Source organism: Schistocerca cancellata, chromosome 5, assembly GCF_023864275.1.
Source record: "Schistocerca cancellata isolate TAMUIC-IGC-003103 chromosome 5, iqSchCanc2.1, whole genome shotgun sequence".
Classification (NCBI taxonomy): Eukaryota; Metazoa; Arthropoda; class Insecta; order Orthoptera; family Acrididae; genus Schistocerca; species Schistocerca cancellata.
The window spans coordinates 650634755-650653820 of record NC_064630.1 but is presented as its reverse complement, the minus strand read 5'-3'; the positions used below and the strand labels follow the sequence as shown (position 1 = coordinate 650653820).

At 38.7% G+C, this 19066-nt stretch overlaps 1 protein-coding gene across 1 annotated transcript in view; it reads left to right on the top strand.

The window, feature by feature from the left end:
- Positions 1-18102, top strand: part of LOC126187891 (trypsin-7-like) — a 129588-nt gene extending 111486 nt beyond the window's left edge. The window contains exons 6-7 of the mRNA XM_049929239.1: positions 4575-4632; positions 17292-18102. Coding sequence (XP_049785196.1) covers positions 4575-4632; positions 17292-17413 — 180 coding nt within the window. The 3' untranslated portion in view covers positions 17414-18102. The remainder of the gene's footprint in view (positions 1-4574; positions 4633-17291) is intronic.
- Positions 18103-19066: the final 964 nt, after the last annotated feature.

The following is a 19066-nucleotide window of genomic DNA, read 5'->3' as shown; positions in this document are numbered from 1 at the left end:
TCCAGATACAATCAAACATATAATCACATTCTCAACACTAGCCGTTTATTTCAACAATTCCTAGTATGTATTATGCAGAAACAGAAGCGGAACAGATGGTTTACATAAGACTGAAACAGAAGAAACTACGCACGGAAGAGACGCAATCATAAATGACGGAAACGCTGGCGACATTGGAACAATGGTAATCTTACCCTCATCATACATAGGAAGTCCGCGACACATGCGCGAATACACTCAAAATGCCATGACCCACATAAGAAAATATAGACTACCTGATCTCTTCATGACATTCACATGCAAGTCGTCATGGCCAGAAATCAGAGAACTAAGACACGGACATATACCCGTGCATTGACACGACATGGTAGGGCGAGTTTTCCGACAAAAACAATTGAGATTTATTGAAGTCATCACAATATACCATATCTTTGGAACCGTTAGAGGCTGGAGGTATACAATCGGAATGCAAAAACGAGGACTGCCTCACTCGCACAATCTCATATGGTTACACTAGAAAAGTCATCCCACGGATATCGACAGAATCATCCTAATTGAATTTCCCACTCCACAAGAAGATTCGGAACTGTACGACATAGTAGTGAACAACATTATTCACGGATCATGCGAGCCTTTAAACCCCAATTCGCAGCGTATGAGCGATGGAAAATGTAAAAACAAAAGAAAAAGTAGAAATACCCAAAACCATACTTAGATGACACACAAATCGTAGTTGATTGCCTTCCCAAATACAGAAGACGATCACCCAAAAACGGTGGTTCACAGCAAAAGTACGAACACAAATCAGCGACGAACTGGAAGTAAATAATCAGTCGGTAGTACCATATAACGCGCTATTTTCCAAAATGTTCCAAGCACACACAAACGTAGAATACTGTAATTCAGTGAAATTCGTCGAATATGTCTGTAAGTATGTGAACAAAGGCAGTGTGACATGTCTCGCGGTTGTAGGCGCGCAGTCCGGAACCGCGCGACTGCTACGGTCGCCTGCCTCGGGCATGGATGTGTGTGATGTCCTTAGGTTAGTTAGGTTTAAGTAGTTCTAAGTTCTAGGGGACTGATGACCACAGCTGTTAAGTCCCATAGTGCTCAGAGCCATTTGAACCATTTGAGCAGTGTGACATGGCAGCATTTCAAATAGTCAAGAATAGCGAACAACAAAACAGAAACGAGATCCTCATGTACCAAATGGGAAGAGACATCAACAGTAACGAAGCAGCGTGGCGAATTTTCGGTTTTCCCTTACACGAACGCGAACCAACAGTACAACATGCAGCAGTACATTTGGAGAATGGACAGAGAGTTTACTCCACAAAAGACACCACCAGAAAAATTGCAAGCGAACCACCTCAGAACACATCATTAAAAATTTTTTACAAACTGTGCCAAACGGATCCTTTCGGGAAAATATTACAAGTCGTCGTCCCTACCTATGATAGGTGGAACACAACAAGAAAAATCTTTCAATGACGAAAACAAGGAATTCCAGTAGAAGATCATTCAGGAATCACGAAAACTGGCGCACTAGGCCGAATATACAACGTACATCCGAACAACACCGAATGTTTCTATCTCCGAACGTTGGTACACGAAATACGGGGACCAACAAGTTCCACAGATCTCAAGATTATTGACGGCTACCTATGCCAGACGTACAGAGATGCGTACCAACGCTATGGACTAATGGAAAACGACAACCACTGGGTTGGGTGGGTTGTTTTGGGGGAGGAGACCTGACAGCGAGGTCATCGGTCTCATCGGATTAGGAAAGGAAGTCGCCCGTGCCCTTTAGACGGAACCATCCCGGCATTTTCCTGGAACGATTTAGGGAAATCACGGAAAACCTAAATCAGGATGGCCGGACACGGGATTGAACCGTCGTCCTCCCGAATGCCACTGCGACAACCACTGGGAATTAACACTACAGGAAGCCTCACTCACAGCCTCAGCTGAACAAATGGGAGACTTACTCACTGTAATTCTAACAACATGTAACCCATCGAATCCAAAATAGCTATGGGACTCCTTCAAACAGAGTATAAGTGATGACATACTGTACCAAATCCATAAAGGTCATCGTGGACTGTCTGCGGAATTCAATGACAACCTGTTCAATGAAACACTCATTCGCCAAGAACCAACCTAAATGTTTAGCAATAAACAACTAGACCTTAGGTCAACCTGGGATGCAAGCACAAAAAAAAGATGCTATTAGTGTGCTAAACTTCGAAGTTACAGAGGAAAGACGCTACAACATCAACGAACTACTTTAGTACACTGCTCACAACAAATTACTCCTCAACGATAATCAAAAGATAATTTACAACGTTATCATGGACCGGATCGACAACACTAGCGGAATTGTTTACTTGGACTCAGCAGGCGGCACCGGCAAAACGTTTCTAATAAACCTGTTGCTGAACAACACATCGCACTTGCACTGGCAACATCCGGCATTGCAGCCATGTCCGTGGAAGGAGGAAGCCCTACAACTACCGTTGAATGTAGCCAAAGAACAATTCCCGGTACGTAAAATCTCAAGATAGGATGAACTTCTGAAGCAAGTTAAAATTATCTTGTGGGACGAATGCACAATGTCACATAAAAAATCACTCGAAGCCATGGACAGAACATTGAAAGACTTGAGAGGAAACTCTGCGGTGATAGGAGGGGCTCTACTCATACTCTCAGGAGATTTCCGACAAAGACTTCCTGTTATCGGCAAGTCAGCGCCAACAGACGAGATCAGTGCATGCTTAAAAAAATCACATCTCTGGCCACATATTCAAATACTGCGACTAACAAAAAATATGAGAGTTGAACCATTGAAAGACGAAACAACAGCACATTTTGCTCAACAACTTTTACAAATATGCGAAGGCACACATCCTACTGACCAGACGACCGGCATCATTAAACTTAATGCAACGTAGCCACTGCTGAAAACGAAATCTTCGCCAAATTTATCCAAAACTTATTCACAACTATACCAGTCCGACAGGCTATTTTAAAGGGCAATTTTGGAAATTAAAAATAATATTGTCGACGATATCAACTTCAAAAGAAAATTCCCGGTGAAGAGAGAATATACAAATCGATTGACATGACGGTAAATGCTGAAGTTTGTATGAACTTCTCCACAGAATTTCTAAGCCCTCTGCAAATACGAGGAATGCCATTACACTGCCTTCGACTTAAAACTGAATCTCCGATCAAACTACTCCGAAATCTCAACTCACCAAAACTATGAAATGGAACACGGATGATCGTCAACAGCTATCGAACATCATCATCGAAATCGAACTTATGACTGGAAAGTACAAAGAACACACATTATTTATCCCCAGAACACCACTGAACTGCAATTCCAATTTAAAAGACTGCAATTTCCAATCAAATTAGCCTACAGTTTTACAATTGACAAAACGCAAGGGCAAACTTTAGAATATTGCCCCATCAATCTCAAAGGTTCCTACTTCTCTCACAGTCAACTGTACATAGTTTGCTCTCATGTAGGAAATTCGAAAAATTTGTACATATACACGCCAGAGAACACAATGAAAAATGATGTTTATAAACAAGTATTATAAACAGTCATAATATGTTTTGAATAATTTTTTACGTCTTATACTTGAACAAGTATTGTAAACAGTTAGAACATGTTATCAATAAAAAGTTTTCACCTATTATGCTTAAAGTTTATTCTTTTACTCCAATCACCACACAATCTCATATCAACTCCCTGTGCAAAGCTGGTTACCCCAACTAGTGCACTGACACTCATGAAGAACAGCAGCACTACTGCTATTGTTTTTGATAAAACAGCTGTACAAGTAAATTCTGCTCACCTTGTCCGGAGCCATGTTGACTGTCTGTAACTGTAAAGCACACTGATTCTTGTGTTTCAGCGTTATTTCGCTATACTGTTACTGGCAAATCCTGACACCAACACCACCAACAACGCAAATCCTGCAGTGCACAGTCTAAGTAAAACTCTTCCTATAAAGTTGGGTTCCCATATAGTAAATAGTTTTCTGTCTACACTGGCTCAATAGCAAAAGTTTAATTAGAAACATTCTCTACATATCTGTCACATACCAGTATTGTCAACACATAACACAAAGACACACCAGCAGTTTCCAAAAGTCATTCCTATAAACAAATGCCTTAACATAAATTACTGATCAAACAGTTGGTCAAACAAAAAAGTGGAAGAAAAATCTTTGTCAGTAATTGGTGTGTACTTTTTGCAAGTGACTCATCAGTAAACTGCGAAATATCACTCTGTATACTATAAGGTCTTAAGCAAAAATACTATGAATCCAGATATTATAGATCATTTTCACTTCATAGAAATATACTGTGCACATAGATAGCTTTATACAAACTTGGCCATTCCAATATCACCTGTCTTATGAATGTAGAGATACTTTCATGTATAAGGTGTTACACTAACATTAACAATGGTTCAAAATGTTAACTGATATACGAAAATCATATTGTATGTTACACATATCATTTAATGACTATTGGATTTAAATATTCTGTTGTAGGGTGACAGTGGTGGACCTCTTGGCAGGGAACGTGATGACAAAAGGTTTGAACTCATTGGTAAGTTTCTACATAGACCAAACTGTTATTTCTAAACCTGGCCTCCAATACAATAAAAAAGTTAGTTTATGGGCAAACAAAATTACAAATTTCTAAATAAGATATAAATAACAATGAGGAAAACTTACAGAACACTAATAGGGTTATTGTAGGATTAAACAAGTCTATAGCACTAGGTGAACATTCACTTTCATCTCTCACTAGAAGAAATGCCAAATGTGAAAGATACAGAGTACATGCATAAACAACTGTGAGGAGGGGTGCAGTGGTCAATTGTTATTAGAACAACACTATTAAATAGATCCTCACTTTTTATTCATGGAACATTCCACACAAGTGTTTGAGGGCTGTGGAGGAGTTTCTCAATTTTTTGAGAAAAAAATTTAAGTACATTTAGTTCACTGAAAAACAGGAGTGAAAGGCAACGGTCCCGAGTTTGAGTCTCGGTCTGGCACACTGTTTTAATCTCCCAGGAAGTTTCATATCAGTGCACACTCCACTGCAGAGTGAAAAATCTTATTCAGGAGTGAATAGTTTCTGAATTTTAAATTTACACTGAAAGGCTTCCTTCTGACCCATTTATTTGATTCTACATAACAGTTGATCACTACAGTTTTAAAGCATTTTGCTGTCTGCCTTATTTCTTTGTATATATTATCATAATTTTTTATTTCCACCTTTTAACTACTTTCTGTTTATTTAATTTCTAATTTTTTTAAATATTATGAATTGTGTAGTGAGGTACAATGAAACCTGAGAAAAGCACATAATGCTAATGGTGTACATAATGCTGTCTTGTATAAAATTAATTATACTTTCCAAACTTTCTGCAGCTGGGAAATTACACTCACTTAGAGAAAAAAAGAATAATGATTTTCCAGTGTGCTTCTAAAAGCTTTCTTAGATACTCAAAATAAGTCCCACAATTAGACTGCTTTACATTATATCATCACTTCTTCATCAGACCAGAAGGGTGTTATCTCCTACACATTGGTAATAGCAGAATCCTAAACCATTCATAAATTAACATTTGTGAAAATTTAAAAAGGATACGTGTGACTGTAGCTAACTGAACACATCTATGCTGCATGACACTATACAAATAATTTGGATTACACAACTATTCATGATCCCAAAGACACTTGAGACTGATGTGAAATATGTAAGCACTATGTCAGAGCCTACGTATGTTGTAACACATCCCACCAATATATGTCCTGGAAAACCTATTACATATGGTTTTACGGTGGGTAGCATGAAAGCTTTAATTAGAACCTCAAAAAATAAAGTTACATACTTACTTTACATTTCTCTCTCTCTCTCTCTCTCTCTCTCTCTCTCTCTCTCTCTCTCTCCCTCTCCCCCCCCCCCCTTCCTTCCTTCCTTCCTTTCTTTCCTTACCCTTACTTTATGACTAGTTTAGAAGATAATTGAACAAATTGCTGACCATCATCTCCCAGACATAATATGTGTTTGGAATATTCATTCAACTGTCTTTATTTATTGTGCTGCTGATTTTTGAGTTATATAATTATATACTATGCTATGTGGTTATTCACCATAATCAACTATAGAGTACATTGAGCAACTTAAATAATGTACACACAGGAGATCCACTTTGAAAACCAACTGAAGAAGCAGAAGATTCAAGAAGACTGGCAATAATTATACTGATTTCAAGACGCATATGCTTGTCTAACAGAATAGAAAATGAAATTTCTCTTGGACAGGTGTACATCTCAATGTCATTATATTTAACTATTTCTAGTATCTTCTTGAATCACCATCTTGTAAAGATTGCACAGGGTTCTCTTTTATGTGTACACTCTAGTATATTTGTTCAGTGTACTCCATGGACAACTGATGTGGAAAGCCACATCTGAGGTTTGAGTTACGTAACTCCAAAATTGATAACATAAAGCAAGTATGATCATCATTTAAGATAGCTGAGTGCAATATTTTAGTTACATATTATTTGCAAATACTGATGAACAATCAACAGTTCTTCCAAATAATAATCAATTCACAGATAAAACGTTTTCCAACACATTCAAGGCATGACACAGATGATATATAATGAAGAAACAGTCAGTCTTGGTTGCAGATATGAATTTTTTATTTATTTATCAATGACACATTTCGCCTGATTTAAGTGTACTCAGATTGGCCGAATGTTAGATGGTCTTGGTACATGGGATACCAAGCATGTCGAATGTCTCAGTAAATAATCAGCCTCATCAAATATTTGGAAATGCTCCATAGTGTATTAGTTGAAGCATGTGACTTAGTAAAATGAATGCACAACAGGATCAGGACTACACAGATCTGTCATCATACAAACATGTCAGATGTGTAGTTGCTTATATCCGAGCCATGCATGTAGTACTTGGCCAGCAAGGTTGCCTGATCTCTCCCCAACTGAGAATGTTTGGAGCATTATGGGCAGGTCTCTCCAACCAGCTCAGGATTTTGACCTTTTAGTGTGCCAATTGGACAGAATTTTGCACAATATCCCTCAGGAGGACATCCAAGAACAATCAATGCCAAGCCGAATAACTGCTTGCACAGAAGAGGGTCAATTCGTCATTGACTAGCTCAATTTATGAAGCCCCTCCTCCTGAATAAATTATCCAGTTTTTAGAAATTGTAATTGTAGTAACCAAGTAACACTCAAAACTAATCCAAGTAACATAGATAAGGCTTTATTCATAAATCTATAAACAAAAACAGAAATGAGCCTCTCATGACTCCACATATAACAAGACAAAAGGATCGTACAGAAGGTGCAACATAAGCGATACACAAAACACCTGATGCGAATGGTATGAACTAAAAGAACATATAAGGGTGAGTCAGCACTGCTCTGAGCGTATATAGGCACAAGTCACTGGTCGACACCATGGCAGAGACTGTGCCATGTGCATGCTTCCCACAGGCAGCCTCTAACAGCCAGATGGCTGGCTCATGCTTACACAATGGTGATTGATTTAAGTACACACGCACACAGTAACACTACACTCAGTGCACTCACATGCACATGGGTTAGTAACGAGATATAGTAGTAATCAGTTATTTGTCTGTAGATGTCCATCACATCTACCAATTTCCTTCCCATTTGGATAATTCCTTCATGGTGTGTCATTATTTGTTGTCTTAGAGTATAATTTGCAGTGTACAAAGTGGGTTTCTGTTGTACTCACTGTGGTTGTTCAATGTGTGACTGTCATGAAAGACTGCAGGCCTCATTTGAGACAAAGCACTGGATTCAGTGTGGAACAATTGTATCATTCACAGGAACACATTTGCTTTAAAGTATTTGAGTCCTCTACTGAACCTATTTTTAGAATGTATTGTGGATATAGTAAACTATATAAAAACAGACCTGTGGAAGGAAGGTTTTTAAAATAATTGTGGATGATATGAGAGCTGAATATATGCGGTGAAACAGAATGCCACTGATTAACTTTCAGAGATTATTGGGGATTACCTTCAGTATAAAGCCACATTCACACTTGACATAAATGCAAGGTGCAAAGCAGCACAGGACAGAGCCAAACTGTGGAGAACAGAACAGTATGTTCGTAGTTGTGCAGGATGTTACAGTATGTGTGCATTCACTACAATAAAACTGCAAAACAAGATACACCATCCAAACAGAGTGAGCATGAACAAACCATTTCCTTTGATGTACCGACATCGCACAGATCTTGCTTGTTGTTGTGCAGATCAACATGGTATGAAGTCAACAATGATCATGTCATACCTCTTTCTCAGTTTTGTGTGGCACAGTAAGGCCGGTTTAAATGCGGCTTAAGAGTACCAGCTTGTTACAGAGTTATTGCAATTTGTTTGGTTTTTTGTATCTGTATTGCAATAAAAACAGTGCACAATAGTGCACATGCCGATGGTATCCACTGTGTGTGTTGTTTCCATTCACTCAAGGTACCTGCCATTGACAACAGTAATGCCCTCTTTAACTTGCTACCCTCGAGTTTGCAGCGATGTACAGCAGTACTATGGATAGGTTTACTGATGAGGAGTTGGTTGATATGCACCTTGTGTGTGGGTTCACTGAATGCTATGGAAGACCAGCATAACAACATTATGCTGGTCTGTTTGGCATGGATGGCAACCACAACAGCAAGTGTATGTGTTTCATATGAGGATTGTTTCATTACTCTGATCTTTGTGTCATATGATTTGCTGACTGCATGTTGCAGACTTCTTCACTGTTGTGAAGGTATTTACACAGAAACAAAGGTGATTGCAGTAACAAACCGAATAAATCACAATTACATTATTACTCTGTAATGAGCTGCTGGACACTATAGGCCCATTATTCCAAAATACTCAGAAGTTATTCGTGAACAATCTCTGAAAAATTGTCAGTACAGTTCTGGTTCAGCCTGTACATATTTGTTGTATTATTGTCACTACTGTCCCTATGAGGATGCAACAGGCACATTTTAAAATGAACAACTTCAGATTTAAAAATTAAAAAATAAAGAAATAAAGTTAATAAAAAATATGGAATAGAAAAATTAATGAAGATGGTATCAATTTTAATTCCCCCTATAAAACCGCTTTTTAGTCTCGAAAGAATCTGATTTATCTAGCAAAATATAATCTGTATTTGAAGCTTACTTAATAATTCAAAAGTAGTTTCATGCAGATAATGTCCATGAATTCTAGAGTCTTTCAGAGCCAATGCTATGTAAAAAGCTGAGTTTTCAGTGGTCACTTAATAAAGAGTAGATATCAAGCACTAACTAAGGTGTAATAGGATATTAGGGTAGCTGTGATCAGTTCAGTTTTGAGATGCAAACAGCTGTGTAGTGAAGACAAACTCATTTATCCCATTAACACTATAAATGATAAATCTATTCAATAAATAATGTATGAATTGAATATATATTTTGCATTTATTACTATATTTTTAAAATAGACTACATGGGCAAATCAACTCTGTTTCAATTCAACTGTATTAGATGGGCCAGTACTTCTGACACTTTGAAAAAGTTCTTATGTCTTAAGGACACTGAGAAACACAACAGTTTGGCACTCACTGAACTACACCATCTTGATATGGTGGCAATTGTTCAACCCGTCCTCCATAATAATATATGGCAATCAAGACTGCATGTTATATCCAATGGCACCCCAAGCCCTCACAGTTTTGTTCACATCAGACAGCACTGTAAGATATTCTGGTTTCTCCACAACTGAAGTCAGTGCAACAGTATGCAATTCCACTATACCAGACTGCCATCAGTCCAGTGTCACACTGTGTAAACTATCAACACAGTCAGTTTCGCAATTATTACAGCAGTCCAGCAATGATTCAACATTGCAGATATGTGCTGCAATTTGTCCAGTACTCACTCATCACTACATGAGAGCTTTATCTTTCCACTTGTTCTACACACACATCGCTGTCATAAGAGCACACCCAGTATGACCCAAAATCAGTTTTGGCATGGAATGACTGCGTTGACTCAGAAATGTAAAATTATGGACCTTATGTCACAGCTTAAGTGAGAAGAGTTCAAAATATTTAACAGAAATGAAAAAAAAATATCAATGATATAACAGCACAATTTTGAGCCATTTTAGGAAACAAAATGATTGTAACAAAGTTGCCAAAGATTGTTACATTCAAATTATACTAGGGACAGAAAGAATATGTCCTTACAGCCAAGCTTTCTTGAGGTACACAGCTTTCGCATCAATAACACAGTGCAGTCAGCCACAGAGTTGACATAGGGCCAAATGAATAAATCAATGAGTTTATTTTCACTTCTATAACTAGGATAAGAGGTACAGCATAGTTACAAATAACATTCAGATTCACTGACTGAAACTTGAACAACACAAAATTCGGGCAGATGGGAATTCTTTAAGTGACCTTCCTCTTCAGAAACAGTCAGAATTATTTTTATTTTTTCTTTAGAATTATTTTTATTTTTTCTTTTAACCACACTGGAAACTGACAATCTCATTTACCACAGCAAATGCACTGTAAACATTATGAGTAGGTAATATTTTTTGTGCTTTTGACCATTACAGACTTAAAAATAGTTTTGCTAGGAAAGCTTTCATTGGCAATATCCAAAAGGCTACAAATAATAAAGTTTCAAATCATCAAACTGAATTTTGTGGTATATCTATTTGTAACGATCAAGGAAGTGGTCTTAAAACTCCATGATTAAATGAAATCAACCAATGTACACAGTGTGAAATTCAGGTCTAGCCTCTGCTAACACAAAGAGTGAAACAGTTGCTACCAGAGCATATAGAAAGGAACATCAAGCCCTGACAGCATTTTCTAGCATAGGTCCAGTCTCTAATGATCTTAATGTCGACAGGAGATTCGCTCCTAATCTTCCTTAGAATATGCCATGAGTAAGTGAAACTGGTATTTAGTCTACATTAATAAAAATAACAAAATGTTTAATCTACTCGTAATGATAGCAATATCACCACTGCTGTTGCACTGTCAATAAAATTAGAAGCAAAATGCATCTGATGAATGAACTTGTCCACCTTCAGTACACTTAAGAAAGGGAGATAAACTAAAGTAACAACAAAAGGTCCACAAGGGGTAGAGTCTCTATGCAGTGCCTTTCAATTTTGCTCTTAATTTAATACCTGCTGATTTCACACTAACGAAGTGTCTAATCAGAATATTTATTTGGTGTAACTGTGAGTACAATCTGGTAGGTTAAGTTGTACTCCACTTGTAGCTGCATATGGCACAGTCAGTGACAATAATTTTATTTTTCAACACCTGCTCACAACATTTGCAATTGGTTCCAACCTGCTCTGACTTTTGTGTTGCCTGCTTCATGAACATTGTCAGGACAGTGTTGTGACACTGACATACTGCAGACATGAGCAAGTTTTCACTGTTGTTGGCTATTAATTATTCTTAGCTGTATGTTGCTCAATACAGTAATTCATAAAATAAAGTAGTGTTTATTCTGCTGAATAGCTCAATGGCAGCTACTCCACAAGTGAAATAAGAAAGGACTAGGTCGATATTAACACACAGTATCCCACAGTAAAAGAATATGACAGTACAGATGGACAGGTGGTATTAAAAGATATGAACAATTTCCAGGTGCTCCTGAACAATGAAACCAAACTACAGTTATTATTCAAAAGTGGAAGTTGGCTGCATCACTGAAGCTACACCAAATTTCTGCTAGGAAAAGAATTAGTCAATTGAACTGTGTATGAATAGCACTGACACTTCTGTTGCAAGTGAAGATGACAATTGGAATAAAATATTCACTTACTAACAGAAACTCGCACACCAAACAGTTTCACTGTCCTACTGCCAGACAAAACTGGTAGGTGGTCCAAAAATTGTGGGCATCTGTGACCTCAAAAGATTTGTAACAGAGAGTGTATAGCAGATGGCCTCGTGTCCATTCAGCTAGCATGCAATTTATAATATGGGTCCAGCAAATGTGCTGGTGCAGCACATATTAGTTGACTCGCTATTTTGTGGCAAGTGAGATCCACACACAAATTTTCGCCAGAAAATGGCATAAGTTGCAACATGTTGAAAATTGAGAACAGTGTTCATGGGCAGGTGATTGATAGGCTGCACGTCTTAACTTTCTGAACATCTGCCTGGATAGGATCGAACCCAGCTCATTAGATTTAATTATACCAGCCATCCCAAGTGTGGGTTTTAGATGTGCCCTCATCTTAATCTGAGCAAACTTTGGATTGATCAATGGCTTTCATTGGATGATTAGGATTTTAGGAAAACTATGAGAATGACTGTTAGATATAACTTGGGTCGTACATAGACACAGAACCCCGTTAATGCTGATAAAGGAATATTCTCATGGGTTTCATGCAATTCTTCTAAGAATGTGTCACTATTAGTAGCTCAGCAACCCATCAAACATCTGTATTCTTTCTCTATGGTGTGATCAAGGTGGCAGAAACTTGCAGCACTAGCAACTGTCAATACTTTGCTTCCTGTCACCTAGTTCACGAAATTCTGTGTGACTTAAACACCATTTCACTCCAATGTGTCAGAAATATCAGACTAATATGTCCAACAAAGGGAAATCCACGATGGAATGTAACAATATTATGAAAAGGAAGTTGCTACTTACCATATAGCGAAGGTGCTGACTCGCAGATAGGCACAACAAAAAGACTGTCAAAAATTTGCTTTCAGCCAGTATGGCCTTCATCAAAAAAAGATGACACACACACACACACACACACACAAAAATAGATTTTAAGCATCATCACAGATTTAGTTTTGCGTACACACTGAGTTACAAGGCTGTACTAATTGTACTCCTCTTACCACTGAAAGGTAAATGCATACTGATATGAAAAGTAAGAATCACAAAATATAAGACTTCTGTTACAAAAAAGAACTTACGGATATCTACACTACCAGTTTTACAAGCAGACATGCAACTGAAATCCTCTATTGCATAACATAAATCTTATTGCTGGTATTGGTTACTGAATCTAGGATGACAGAGATGTAGATAAGAATTTGTCAAGTTGCAAAGAGTTTAAAATGCTGCGGGAAAATAAAAACAGCATTAAAAAAGCACAGATCATATCACAAAGTTTTTTATTATTGACTATGATACTTGTAGACAACTATTTTCCATGTGTTATGGTAGAAGGAAACTGACCCTTTCGTTAATTTCTAATGTTGGTCCAAATGGCATATCACTATTTGATTCCTGTAAGTTAATTTTGGGACACATGTGAGTTGACAAAATCTTACTAGCATTGTGTCTCCTTGCATTTTGTCTTGTGTCACAGACAATACAGAAAGCATTAATAGAAAAGCAGGGGGTCTCATGAATTGATGGGCAGTCTAAAGTTGTAGGATATGACCAAGTGATGCTTTTAAATGTATTTTCCAGCTCCTCAAAGTAAATTCTGAGAACTGTTTCCCATCAGAAACCATAAAGAATCCCTTAGATAAACTATAAAACAGAAGAAAAATAGGCAGAGACAAAGCAAGGGGCATTCCCAGGCTGGAAAACATGAAGTGTGTTGTTTTTCTGCTAAATGATTGATTTAAAACAGCAACAGATGCCAGGGCCAAAGACACATTTCATTGCTATTATCTGAAAGATAAAAGAATCTAAAGGAAGGAAGCAGAAGCAGACAAGAAGGCATATAATGCTAGGTTCATTTCTGAAGACCACAACCCATGTAAAGTGGCCTGAGAACCAATGCTCCATTGAAAGCTTTCAGCCATCTGATATTGCTGAATCTTTGGCTGCTGTCATTAACTAATGCCTTGAGGCTGGTATTGTTCCAGAGCTCTTGAAACAGGCAAAGACAGTACCAGTGTATAAATAAAGTGATTCTAACAATACTAGCAAAAGTGATTGAAACTATTATGAAGAACCAACTGTTATGTTGTTTAGAAGACTACAACCTCTTCCTGGATAACCACCATGGATTTAGAAGAGGGAAATCTACATTTACTGCAATGCTTGTTATAATAACAAAAATAGTGGAAGCATATCAAGAAAAGAATGGCATGGCCTTAATTCTTTGTGATCTAAGCAACGCATTTGATTAACATCTCTCAGAAGATACTTTTGGAAAAATTAAAATCTCATGGAATACAGAGTGTCGTTTTTAGGGCTCTGACTCTTAGAGACAGATGGCAGAGTGTTTGTATCCAGCGAGTGATGTTTCATGAAATGGCACTGGAACATGGTGTACCACAGGGCTGCATACTTGGCCCTCAGCTCACTTTAATACACTCCTGGAAATGGAAAAAAGAACACATTGACACCGGTGTGTCAGACCCACCATACTTGCTCCGGACACTGCGAGAGGGCTGTACAAGCAATGATCACACGCACGGCACAGCGGACACACCAGGAACCGCGGTGTTGGCCGTCGAATGGCGCTAGCTGCGCAGCATTTGTGCACCGCCGCCGTCAGTGTCAGCCAGTTTGCCGTGGCATACGGAGCTCCATCGCAGTCTTTAACACTGGTAGCATGCCGCGACAGCGTGGACGTGAACCGTATGTGCAGTTGACGGACTTTGAGCGAGGGCGTATAGTGGGCATGCGGGAGGCCGGGTGGACGTACCGCCGAATTGCTCAACACGTGGGGCGTGAGGTCTCCACAGTACATCGATGTTGTCGCCAGTGGTCGGTGGAAGGTGCACGTGCCCATCGACCTGGGACCGGACCGCAGCGACGCACGGATGCACGCCAAGACCGTAGGATCCTACGCAGTGCCGTAGGGGACCGCACCGCCACTTCCCAGCAAATTAGGGACACTGTTGCTCCTGGGGTATCGGCGAGGACCATTCGCAACCGTCTCCATGAAGCTGGGCTACGGTCCCGCACACCGTTAGGCCGTCTTCCACTCACGCCCCAACATCGAGCAGCCCGCCTCCAGTGGTTTCGCGACAGGCGTGAATGGAGGGACGAATGGAGACGTGTCGTCTTCAGCGATGAGAGTCGCTTCTGCCTTGGTGCCAATGATGGTCGTATGCGTGTTTGGCGCTGTGCAGGTGAGCGCCACAATCAGGACTGCATACGACCGAGGCACACAGGGCCAACACCCGGCATCATGGTGTGGGGAGCGATCTCCTACACTGGCCGTACACCACTGGTGATCGTCGAGGGGGCACTGAATAGTGCACGGTACATCCAAACTGTCATCGAACACATCGTTCTACCATTCCTAGACCGGCAAGGGAACTTGCTGTTCCAACAGGACAATGCACGTCCGCATGTATCCCGTGCCACCCAACTTGCTCTAGAAGGTGTAAGTCAACTACCCTGGCCAGCAAGATCTCCGGATCTGTCCCCCATTGAGCATGTTTGGGACTGGATGAAGCGCCGTCTCACGCGGTCTGCACGTCCAGCACGAACGCTGGTCCAACTGAGGCGCCAGGTGGAAATGGCATGGCAAGCCGTTCCACAGGACTAAATCCAGCATCTCTACGATCGTCTCCATGGGAGAATAGCAGCCTGCATTGCTGCGAAAGGTGGATAAACACTGTACTAGTGTCGACATTGTGCATGCTCTGTTGCCTGTGTCTATGTGCCTGTGGTTCTGTCAGTGTGATCATGTGATGTATCTGACCCCAGGAATGTGTCAATAAAGTTTCCCCTTCCTGGGACAATGAATTCACGGTGTTCTTATTTCAATTTCCAGGAGTGTATTTGTCAATGACTTAAGTTGTGATGGTCATAGCCTACTCTTTGCAAAAGATAGAACATAAATGACTAACAGTAAAATTCAGCTGAGACACTAAAGGATGCTGAAGCTTTGTTTGAAACAGTCAAAATGTGGTTCAAAGCAAAATAAAATGAAACTGAATGAAGATAAAACCAGAAACTATATACAGCCTTGGTGACCCACAGCAAATGTTGATTGTGTAGAACGCCTGGGAATCACAACTTACAATAAGATGATGTGGACAGAGGACACAGCACATGTGTGTTCTAAGCTCTCAAGAGTAATTTATCTCCTCAAGAAGCTCAAATGTGTGATAACAGATTAGTACTTAATGACAATATTCTATGCACTGTTCCACAGCCACATGACATATGGGTTGCTGCTGTGGGGACACTCCGCTGGAAGTAAAACCATGTTGCTCCTACAAAAGGCTGTAAGAATAATATCTTCCAGCAAGAAATTTGACCACTGTAGACCATTTTCAAGCAGTTAGGAATAATGGCAGTATTTGGCCAATATGTTTTCACCTCTCATGTCAATATAAAAGAAAATCAAGAATTCTTCTACAATAGACAAGAGATTCACAACCACAAAACACAAAATAAGGCCAACACTGATATTCCAAGCTGTTGCCTAAGTAAGGCACTGGACAGTTTTCCCACAGCAGCCACCAAGAAGTCAACCACTTATCAACGGACATTCCAACACTGCCACTGAGGATGTTCAGAGCTAGACTGATGTGTATGCTCAAGCAGCACCAACTATATTCTGTAAATGAATTTTTCTCTACAAGTGGAATTGTACTCTGGTCAATATGATACCAGCACATGTGAACCCACAAACTGGAAACATTTAAAAGGTGTAAAGTGTTATTTATAAAACACTGTTTATATCAGTTTGTGTAATGCATCTTGTCTTTTATCTTAGTTTTAGTAGTAGTTTCAGTATATAGTCACTATGACATGACACAATCTGTCTGGCCATGGCCAGTGAATTATGTTGACTTAGTAACAGTAACATTAATTCTATCCTCAATGATACATGCACCTTTCTGCATCTTAATTTGTTTAGGTGCTGTTATATGCATGCTCTGAGTTTGAATTCAATTTGACTACTATTGCTGCAAGTTGTAATTTTCATATACAAACATTATACCTTAATCACACTTATTTTGTCTTGGTAAACCTTTGATCTTACTATAATGCAGAGTATGCTGACACTCGAATCCCAATTTTATCATTAAGAGTTTTAGATGATATATCATTATAACCATTACTTTAGACTTTCTGAACTGAACCAAAAAACTTTCCCATTGCAGAAAACATTAATGTATAGTCTAGTACTGTAAATCTGTTGTCTGACATTAGAACACTTCCGGTAATGAAAATATGCAAATCAAAATATTTCACATAAGCTGTAACTGATTCATTTTGTGCATTTCTTTGCAGGGGTAGTTTCCTGGGGCAATGGCTGTGCACGTGCTGGTTATCCTGGTGTTTACACAAGAGTCACACGTTATCTTGATTGGATTCGTATAAATACAAGAGATGGTTGTTACTGTGACCAGTAAACTTGACCAATGCAGACTTTTAACTACTGCACATTTACTGTGACCAAAAACTGGAAACATTCTCCATGCAGAGTGAAACACTGATACATCATCAAACACTTCAGCTCATCATCTAAATAGAAGAATATATTTCTCAGGGAAATAACAATTATGTGCCAACAGAAAACCACACTCCCTAAATCAACACCATTCATTAAATATGACAATAATTGTAAATCAGCATATGGATACAGATATTCACTGTTATCATAGTCAGTATCTTTGCTGGAAATATGATGCTGGGACAATATGCAGAAAATTGCCATAAAGAAATCCCTCTTGGTACAGGAGTACCAGTATCCCAAAACATGACCACCTTCCGAAAATGGTTCTAACATTGGCAGTTAACATCTCTCCCCTCTCTAAAACAGTTTTCAGGCTAAGAGATTGGTCTTACATGAAAAATTAACTAACATTGATAAGCACAGTGTTTCAGCTGAACTGTAGCTATTACGAACTTGTTATAGTGATGACCAACATACATAGAGTTTTAAAGTAACAGGAAAACTATTGATCAGCTTGCTAACTGAGAGGTGGAAGATGAATTGTTCACTGATTTTAGATTCCTTATTTATTTATTTATTTATTTCATTTTACTTATTTATATGATGATCAATAAAGAAAAGAGCTTAATGTGTTTCATTTGGAACAATGATCATGCTATTAACTTTCAATTTCTTACAATTACTTTTGTAATAAATACAATGAAAAACCCATGTGGAAAATAAAAACTGATACAAAAAAGGCGCCAATTCATCATATAAAGCACTGGAAAGTAGATGGATACAGAGAATATTGATTCAGTAGATCATCTACTGGAGTTCTTATCAGCACCTTCTTACATTCCTGTTCAGTAGTCAATGCCAGTTCTATAGGATGACTGGTTCTCCTTCAACAGACTTTTTTTTTACATTTATTTGTTTACTTTAATAACACTAATGATCTGAAACAATGCCCCCTTAATTCACAATTACAAAAACTCTATAGTGCAATATCTTAACTGTTACTCAAAAAGTACAACATACTTTCATGGTGCTGAAAATTTGTAATATTCATTGTAAAATATTTTTTTTTATCATCAGTACCATTCTATTTAAACAAAAATTCTTTTCTGCCTCTTTTCACTTCATTTCGCATTCTTTGTCGTATACTACCACACACTTGATCTTTTCATTTACTATTTTCAAGATAAACAGTTATACACTATTATCTGAAGGGCAGTGAATGAAATTAAATTATTGAGAACTCTGTATAATAAACTAGTGACATTATTTACACAATGCCCATAATTACAGGTCCAGTTTCAAAATGCTGTAGAAAGAGGTCCACTGCTCAAAATGACTGACACCAAATTTGAGCAGCATATTACTGATGTTCATGGAAACATCATGAAACAAAAAAGTTTTTATGAAAAGTTGACCAATACATGGCACTGTATCAGAATATTCACACCAACAGATGCGCAGAACATGGCTACTCCTCAGTTTGCGTACAAGACAGCCAATGTGACTGTCTCCATGAAAGATTGCACATTGCTGGTAAAGCCCTTTTACAAGAACAGTGGCTGTGCACCAGAAACCCTGAGGAAATTCTAGACATTCAAGGGCATGAAAA